This window comes from Mandrillus leucophaeus, unplaced genomic scaffold (assembly GCF_000951045.1).
Source record: "Mandrillus leucophaeus isolate KB7577 unplaced genomic scaffold, Mleu.le_1.0 Scaffold163, whole genome shotgun sequence".
Taxonomy (NCBI): domain Eukaryota; kingdom Metazoa; phylum Chordata; class Mammalia; order Primates; family Cercopithecidae; genus Mandrillus; species Mandrillus leucophaeus.
The window spans coordinates 991,764-1,001,140 of record NW_012101621.1 but is presented as its reverse complement, the minus strand read 5'-3'; the positions used below and the strand labels follow the sequence as shown (position 1 = coordinate 1,001,140).

At 39.1% G+C, this 9,377-nt stretch overlaps 1 protein-coding gene across 1 annotated transcript; it reads right to left on the bottom strand.

Moving 5' to 3' along the window:
* Positions 1–2,286: 2,286 nt before the first annotated feature.
* On the bottom strand, positions 2,287–3,228 carry LOC105536804 (olfactory receptor 11H6-like). Its single transcript, XM_011976287.1, has one exon. The coding sequence runs from the start codon at positions 3,226–3,228 to the stop codon at positions 2,287–2,289; it is 942 nt and encodes a 313-aa protein (XP_011831677.1).
* Positions 3,229–9,377: the final 6,149 nt, after the last annotated feature.

Below are 9,377 nucleotides of genomic sequence, written 5' to 3'. Positions count from 1 at the left end.
GAATGATGGTTTCAAGCTTTATCCATGTCCTGGCAAAGGAAATGAACTCATCCTTTTTTATGGCTGCATAGTACTCCATGGTGTATATGTGACACATTTTCTTAATCCAGTCTATCATTGATGGACATTTGGGTTGGTTCCAAGTCTATGCTATTGTGAATAGTGCCACAATAAACATATGGGTGCATGTTTCTTTATAGTAGCATGATTTATAATCCTTTGGGTATATACCCAGTAATGGGATTGCTGGATCAAATGGTATTTCTAGTTCTAGGTCCTTGAGGGATCACCACACTGTCTTCCACAATGGTTGAATTAATTTACACTCCCACCAACAGTGTAAAAGTGTTCCTATTTCTCCACATTGGATACAACATTTTTTAGCAAAGTGATGAACACTGTAGTTGGGTTATAACATGTCTTATTGTGGCAGGCCAGGTTTCACTGACACAGGCCTCCATCACAACTGTTTCCATACTGACTGAGTGATAAAGTTAAATATTTGAAGCTAAAAAAGCCAGTGCCCTTAAACAAAGGCTGGAATGTAACAAAAACCCATCAAGAGTTTTGCCTAGGCCTTTCCTGGGCCTTAAAACATGACAAAATAATGAAGGAATTCTTAACAGGGCATACTCAGCATTAAACAAGTTTCATTGGGGGTCTGAATAAATTCCTCAGTCCTCCACAAACAAGTTTATTGGAGGTCTGAAGAAACTCCTCAAACCTCTGTGATTTAGCAGGAGACAAGATAAGGGTAATCATCTCAGCACCTAAACCCATTTAGATAAAGTAAACTTACTGAGGCTCTAGCAGAAGGTCTTCAGGATGCAGACCTTAGTTATAGATTAAAAGAAGTTAATCACTATGTCTTTAGGTGAATGCCCACTTACATGTAGACATATAGCTTAGAAGGTATATAAGCTCTGAAAAACTTTGTAATTTTGAGTTGGTCTGGTGATAATTTCCAGGCCTTCTCCCTGTACCTAGTTACAGAAATAAAAACTCTCTTCCTTCCCAGTTTATCTGCATCTCATTATTGGGCCATGAGAAATAGCAGCCCGACCCTTAGTTTGGTCCAGAAACATTATTTAAATCTAATTTGGTTTATTGGTACCAGGGTGGGTTTTGAAAAGAAAAGAAATGTAGATATGGTCTTATCTTGTGTTATTGTAGAGTGTGGAAATTCCTAAATTCCAATGCAGTGGTTCTTAACCCTCTCTGTTTATTACAATCTTCTGAGGGAACTTTTCAAAATGCTTGTACTTTGGCTCCAACCCCAATTCTGAGTCAGTAGGTTGAGAACTATTGTTCGATTAAAGGTAGGTGTCAATAGGAAGTCCTACATGTGGTTGTGATTACTGTGACTCTTTCAGAGAATTTCTTGTAGATAAATGCTTCTTAAACTTTAATGTGCAAATAAATCCACTAAGGATGTCCTTAAAACACAGATTCTGATTCAATAGGCCTAGGATAGAGTCCTTAGGTCCTGCCTTCTAAAAAGCTCTCCAGTGATGCCCAGCTGATGATCAAAGACCACACTTTCAGTAGCAAGGATTGTGGGACATATTTTAAAATATACAGGAGTGGAAGCATGGTTAGTAAGAAGAAAATGAAATAATGCAACTGACATCAGACAAAGGGATTGACAAGGGGAAGGAAGGAGATGATTTCTTAGACATTCACTTTCATCTGGTAAAACTTTTCCATTGATTTGATTATCAGGTAATGGCTAGTCCTACCAGTCAAGGTTGACCTCATGTTCTTATATGGAAGTTCTTTTCATTTCATGTATAAAACATATAAAATTTAGACTGTTACAGAGTTTGTATGGTTTTTTTAGATATTGTCCTGACCATGAAAAATGATAGAAACTAATAAGGAAATATGAAGAAATATATTTGTTTTATTTAAATTGATATTATTGACATATACGCTAGGTACTGTGTTAGGTTCTGGACTTACAGAAATTAATAAAGCATAGTTCCTGCTCTCAAGGAACTTAAAATCTAATAAGGATGGGAGGCATGTGAAGGCACATTTGTAAATAGCTAAGTGTAATACAAGAAAGAATGAAAGACATGTTAAATAGAAGTGCAGGTAATGTGCTGTAGAAGAGGCAATTAATTCTGCCTGGGGAAAGGCTTCATTGATAACATGGCATTGAGGATTTTGAAATGGGTCCTTTGAAAAGTTCACATCTACTTGCCAGTTTCTCAGCTCTTCACTGCTAGGGGGCTCACAGTCTGAACTTACTTGGGAATACCTCACTAACATCACAGACCAATTTTAGGAGCCTCCTAGAACTTTCTTCAAGGCATCCTTCATTTCTTTATTCCGGAGGCTGTAGATCATGGGATTGAACAAAGGGGTCAAAACTGAGTAGAACAAAGTTGTGAACTTCTGCATGCTTTCTGCTTGTCCTGACCCTGGGCTCACATATGTCATCATGACTGAGCCATAAAATAAAAACACGACAGCCAGGTGTGAGGAGCAGGTGGAGAAGGCCTTCTTCCGGCCAGCAGCAGAGGGTACCTGCATCACAGACCTCAGCACCAGGGTATAGGAGCCAATAATGTAGAAAAAGGTGGCAAAGATGAGGAGGGAACTCATGGTGCCGCATATAAGAACAGTCCCTGGGATTGGGACACAGGTTGATGCCAGGGCCAGCAGGGGACTGAGGTCACATAGAAAGTCATCAATCACGTTTGGGCCACAAAATGGCAGCTGGGTAATGCGTATAACTGGGACTAGAAACCAGAGGAAACCGTAGACCCAGCAAAAGATGATCAGGCTGCTACAAAACTTTATAGTCATGACAGTAGGATAGTGTAGGGGGCGACAGATTGCCAGGAACCGGTCATAGGCCATGATGGAGAGAAATAAGCATTCAGTCGTGCCCAGTGAGAAGAAGAAGTACAACTGGAGGAGGCATCGAGCAAAGGAAATGGTTTTGTTTTTGGAAAGGAAGTTGGCTAGCATGTTGGGCACATCAGAGTTGACATAGCATATCTCCAGGAAGGAGAAGTTGGCCAGCAGAATGTACATGGGGGTGTGGAGCCGGTGGTCCCTGCTCACTGCACACATGATAGCCAGGTTTCCAAGGAGAGTCAGTATGTAAGTCACAAAGAATGTGAAAAAGAGGAAGATCCGTATTTCCCAGTGGCAAGAGAAGCCCAGGAGGATGAAGTCACTCACAGTGTTGGAGATATTTCTGGCCTCTGAGGTCATTTTCTGCCATCCTGTGAGGATTAGCACAAATCACATATCCAGATGGAATTATTCTTCCCAATTCCTCCCCAGGAGAGCAAGCACACTTTCCTGGTCATAGGGAAGCGGGTATAGACTAGGCCAGTGGTTTCTACTTCTGTTTTGATCAGACACCACAACAATACAGTTATTGAGTATAGCCTTCTATATAAGACTATTCACTTACAAATTATCTATAAACTACCGTCCATCAACATAATAAAAATTGGTAAAGTTTTGAAAAAGTTTTATTGGAATAAAAATAAAAATAAAAATTCAAAATTTCCTTTCTGCATTCTCACTCGGCTGCCTGGTGCAGCCAGCTTTGGAGAACATGATAGACAATACATATAGGTGGCTGGCTAAAGCTAAACTGAGATGTCAGTGTTGATTTATTGTTTTGGTCTCACTTCTGCCTCAGAAAGGGGAAACTAACACTTATAACATGCCCATCCTATGCACATACTCTGTTAGGATTTTGCACATGCATTACCCTTCTTCCTCTTCCAATAATTACAGAAGTAATAACTGAGCCACAGGAGGGTTGAGTAACCAGCCCAGATGCACAGTAAGTGGCAACACTGGGCATAATTTGTTCTTTTTGCTATATTGTGCTCAGAATAAGTCTATACAGCAGCATTGAAAAATATTTGAGGAAGGCAACCATGTCCTCTTTGAGTCTTTTCTATTTAGACTGAGCACTCTTGGTTTCTTCAGTTGAATATGGTGTGATTTCCAGATGCTCATCGTCCTGGTAGCCTTCCTTTGATTGATCATGTTTTTCTGAAAATATGATGTACTAAAACTGAACATAATACCCCTTATACTGTGTGATTGACACAGAGCAGAGGTGCTATAACCTTTTTTGCTTTAGAAACTCATGCAGACTTAAGTGAACATTAGTTTTTGTGGTCAATTACTTTATGCTTTTGACCTTTATTGAGGTTTTGCATTTTACTAAAGCACTGAGAGTTGCCCACAAGACAAATAGATTGATTTAAAATCAGATTGGCCCTATCTGATACTCGTGTTGTTGAGTTTTTGAAGAGAGGGAGGTTAATGATTGATTTGTACCAATGGTTTCAGTCTATTGAGATCTTTTTTGCTTTGCATTGACTTTCAAAGCATTAGCTTTCCTTTCTATTTTATTTTATTTGAGAAACATTTCTTGTATGTTTCATATAAGTCTGATTAAAATATGTAGGACATGAAAAAATGCCTTTTCATGTTAACATTTCTTGTTAGCAACACTTGTATACAGATAGCTAAGCTAAAAATAGATAAATGGTACAAAGGTGTTGAAAATGACATTGCAGCCTTTCGGCCGGAACCACCATCTTCCAGTACTTCACCAAAATGATGAACACAAAGAGAAAGAGGAGTGGCACCAGATGTATGTTCTCTAGGCCTTTTAGAAAACATGGGGTTGTTCCTTTGGCCACGCATATGCGAATCTATAAGAAAGGTGATATTGTAGACATCAAGGGAAGGGGTGCTATTCAAAAAGGAATGCCCCACAAGTGTCACCATGGCGAAACTGGAAGAGTCTGCAGTGTGATCCAGTATGCTGTTGGCATTGTTGTAAACAAACGAAGGGCAAGATTCTTGCCAAGAGAATTAACATGCGTTTTGAACACATTCAGCACTCTAAGAGCCAAGGTAGCTTCCTGAAATGCGAAAATGATCAGAAAAAGAAAGAAGCCAAAGAAAAAGGTACCTGGGTTCAACATGCCACCATGTGCCACCCAGAGAAGCACACTTTGTGAGAACCAGTAGAAAGGAGCCTGAGCTGCTGGAACCTATTCCCTCTGAATTCATAGCATCAGAGGTGTTTAAAAAAAAAAAAAAAAAAAAAAGACCTCTGGACTGTAAGAAAAAAAATGACATTGTATCTCTGGAAAACATTCTGTCATACATTATTAAATAGAAGCAACTTTTGTACTTTATGGCATTAAAATACTTTGGCTCAATTTAAGTTTTTAAAAATCTTCTTCCATTCTCCGGGTTTCTTTAAGAAAATCAATAATGGTTTTGAAATCACATCTGTAAATTCTCCCAGCACCCTTCGATTCAATTTGCCTGTGTTTGGGGGAACTTACATTATTTAAAGCAATTGAGATTTGCTGGATTTTCATGTCAATTGTCTTTTACACTTTTGTTCTTTTTTCTCTGGTATGGAGATAATCCTTTGGAACTGCTCGTATTCTAGTTTATGATGGGTCCAGTGCCTCTCCTGAGGGCAGGAGATGGCCCAGTCTTTTTTGTTCTCCTTTGTATATCTCATAAACCTTGCAAGCAGGAAGACCCTCTCACCACAATGCAATCAGCTGAAGTTTGAAAGACCTTTTTGTTTAGGTCTTGGTCCAGGGACAAGATCACCAAATTTCGTAGAGAAAGCTTTTCTTTCTTTCTTTCTTTCTTTCTTCCTTTCTTTCTTTCTTTCTTTCTTTTTTTTTTTTTCATTAGATGGAGTCTCGCTCTGTCACCCAGGCTGGAGTGCAGTGGCGCGATCTCGGCTCACTGTAAGCTCCGCCTCCCAGGTTCACGCCATTCTTCTGCCTCAGCCTCCCAAGTAGCTGGGACTACAGGCGCCCGCCACCATGCCCGGCTAATTTTTTTTTTTTTTTTTTTTAAGTAGAGACGGGGTTTCACCGTGTTAGCCAGGATGGTCTCGACCGCCCGCCTCAGCCTCCCAAAGTGCTGGGATTACAGGCGTGAGCCGCGCCCGGCCCATTCTTTCTTTATAACCACTTTATTTCACCATTCCCTCTCTGTCTGTCTCTGTTTCTATCTCTGTCTCTCTCCAGCTTTTTTTCCCCTTAGGGCGACTTCCAAGATGACATGATGACTTGAGATTTCTGATATTGAGTAATTTAAGAACTGGCTACAGTATCATTCATCTGATACAATTTCAGCACTTGTATAATTAAAGAGCAATATTTCTTAACATATTTTCAGCAAAATTGCTTTAAATAACAGCATTAACTTTTTGATTACTATTTCATCATGAATGTTAGCTCATTTTATATAAAATGTCACCTTGTTACCATTTATTGAGCAGACATGTGATAGATACAATCTTTTCAGGCTTTTTAAAATTTTATTCTACTTTATAGCTGATTACTGGCCTAAACCACTTCAAAAATCCAACAACAATTTACTAAATGAGTACTATGTTTGTATATGCTTTTCAATGCAGTGTATATTTTGGAACATATATTTATATACCTGCATGCTAAAATGCTTTTAAAATTGGAAATATTATTCTTTTCAATAAAATTAAGGGGCATTTAAAAAAGTGAATATAAAATTTCAGTGTGTATTTTGAGAGTTAAGTCAATAACTTTCACATTTCTAGATGAAGGTTTTTAATTTAGATATGAGATATATAATTTCTCTTTTGCAAAGATGAATAATTATGACACCACTGTTGGTGGAGGTGCAATAAAACGATGCTCAGAAAAACTACTGGAGGGAATATAAACTTGTAAAAAATTTTCTTTTGGGACACTTAAAAATACTCAGAGCTTTTAAACATTTATACCCATTAAATAGAAATTGGAGACGTGGAAAAAATTAATAATAAAGAAGTTAATTATAGAAGTGCAGAAACATTTCCTGAGGAGCTTGTTAAAATGTAGATTCTGACTCAAAAGAAATGAATGGGGTTTGGGATTCTACATTTCTAATAAGCCATAAGGTAACGCTGACTTTGCGTAGCTAAGGTTTATATAGTTTCTTATGTAATCTTTGCACAGAGTTCTTTGCATAGTGCGTTTATATAGTCTTTATATACATTGTTGTAGAAAAAGTAGATAACACAAAGGAACAGAAAAATTCCTGTAAAGAAATAAAACTTAAAATTAACAGGGGCAAGTATTACAAGGTCAGATGATAGGTTCTGTAATTTTCTTCTTTATGCATACAGGTCTATGTTTCTCAAAATTCCTATAAGCAACATATATTACTTTTATAAGCTGAGAAAAACAATCACTATAAAATATTGTTTTTGAAGATACTCACTTTTCTGGGTCTTCTACCTTCCCTAGGCACTTTTTGTGACCTTAGCTATTCCTAGAATGTTCCCAGGTGCTAGTAAGCACCCTGTTGTGCCATTTGACTTACCATGTAGGTTGTCGGATATCATCTTTCCTTCGTTTGCTACTTGGATTTAAAGCCAATGAAGTCAGCCTCTGTGTCAGCCAGGGTTGAGGAGAAAGAAAATTCCCAACAGGGCATCCTAAAAGCTGTATTTTGCTTTTAGATGAATGATGCCATTTCATAAACTTAGGCAGGGATTAGAAGTTGTTTAAAAAATGAATGCAGTGTTATGAAGAATAACTGTCAGCTTCTGAAAAAAACCTATACTGTTATTCTTCTCTCATTGGAAGAAGTCGTATCCTCAGTCTTAGTTTTCTTTATTAAAAGAAACAATAAAAAATGGCATTAGTTTGTATTTTGGGTTTTACTTTAGTAAGTTTTATTTAAAGGAGAATGCTGCAGTTTCGAATAAAGATAAAAAATTATGACAATAGTAGAAAGGATTAAATGATGGCAATATAATTATCTTTCAATTTTTCTTTTGCTTTTTCAGTTGATACCATCTGAAAGTAATGTTTGTGTGCTTTTTTTTCAAAGCTAAAAATGGTAAGGTAGAAAGGTACTTTCTTAAACTTACATTTCCATACTCAAAATTCATGTTTCTGTGTCCATATTAATGAAATATGAGCACCTGCCTTTGTTAAAAGAGTGAATTCAGGCACTGATTTGGAATAGGGAACAATGCAGATAAGCCTTTTCCCTGCTCTTCACTTCCCCTGGAGCTCAGAGTTCTGTCCCTTGTGCTTGCACTTTGAGTGCATTTGGGGATTTTTGTTTTTTAAGTTAGAGAAAACATGACGTATTGCTTCTCAGCCTTCTGGCTAAGATCATATGTGGAGAAAACAAAACTTCCTCCCCACTCCACCCCTTTGCACCCCCAGGAGTAATAAGAATGAAAGCTGGAATTCTCTACTTGCCCCTGGTGAAACTATTTTGATGCTAAAGACAGCTCCCCTAAAGGGGAATCTTTTTGCTGAGATTCCTCAGCTAGCTTAACATTACCCCAAAGACCCATCCTTTGATGAGTTTATTTCAAACATCAGATACTCTTTTTCTGTTTGACACTTCGCCCATTTGGCATGTAATTCGGAGAACCCTTCTCTGTTTAAAGGGAAATCTATTTTGTTTACTCGTTTTTGAATTCATTACATGGACCCATCTGGCTATCAGGGACTCCGACTCCTAGTGTGAGCGGCAGTGCACTACATCAAGGGAGCACCCTGTGGGACAAAATAATTCAGATGGCAAGCCTTGAGTCCAAGAACCTTCCACCTGTGGGCAGTTTCTTTCAGCAGAGGCACAGGTGCAGTGCTGGGCTCAGTGGGGGAAAGTCTGTGTGGGCTCTACCACAATAGTCAGGCAGCCCTGGTGCTAGTGATGGTTCTTAAAGAATGGGGCTTCTCCCCATCACCCACCACTGCAGACAGAGTTGAGGCTTCTCCCACAGGAGCTCAGTGCGAGTGCACCTGTAGACAGCCTTTCTGGAACTCTTCAGGGTGACTGCATCTCCACTGGAGGAGTGCCCTTCAGGTTCAGGCTTGCATGAAGGGTAGAGTCACAATCCTTCTCTACATGGAACATCAACATTCCTGCAGATGAAAAGAGGTGCCTGCCTGATCTGAGTGGCTGGAACACTAGGTCAAGAGTGTGACTGGGAGGCAGATTGCTTTCTGCTGGCATGGTAGGGGAACCAAGGTGGATCCCTCCTTTTTCCCTGAAGGGGTATCAACATGTTTCACTGAGAGCTCCCCCAGCTGCCTCTGTCAAGGTGGGGATCTCTACTCACCATTGGGTATTGCATTTACCAACCTGCTTTAGCTACAGCCAGTTTTCAGCCATAGACACCTCCTATACTGGCCTGAAGCCTGAAATGTTCAACCCAGTAAATAAAATACTGGAAAAGAATATAAATAAGTGAATAAATGCATACCACTGGGGAATGAGATAAGCTTCAAGAGACCTCTGCCATTCCAACCCCACAGGAGACAGTAAACTTGCTCACACACTGAGTGTACTGTTACTACAACCAC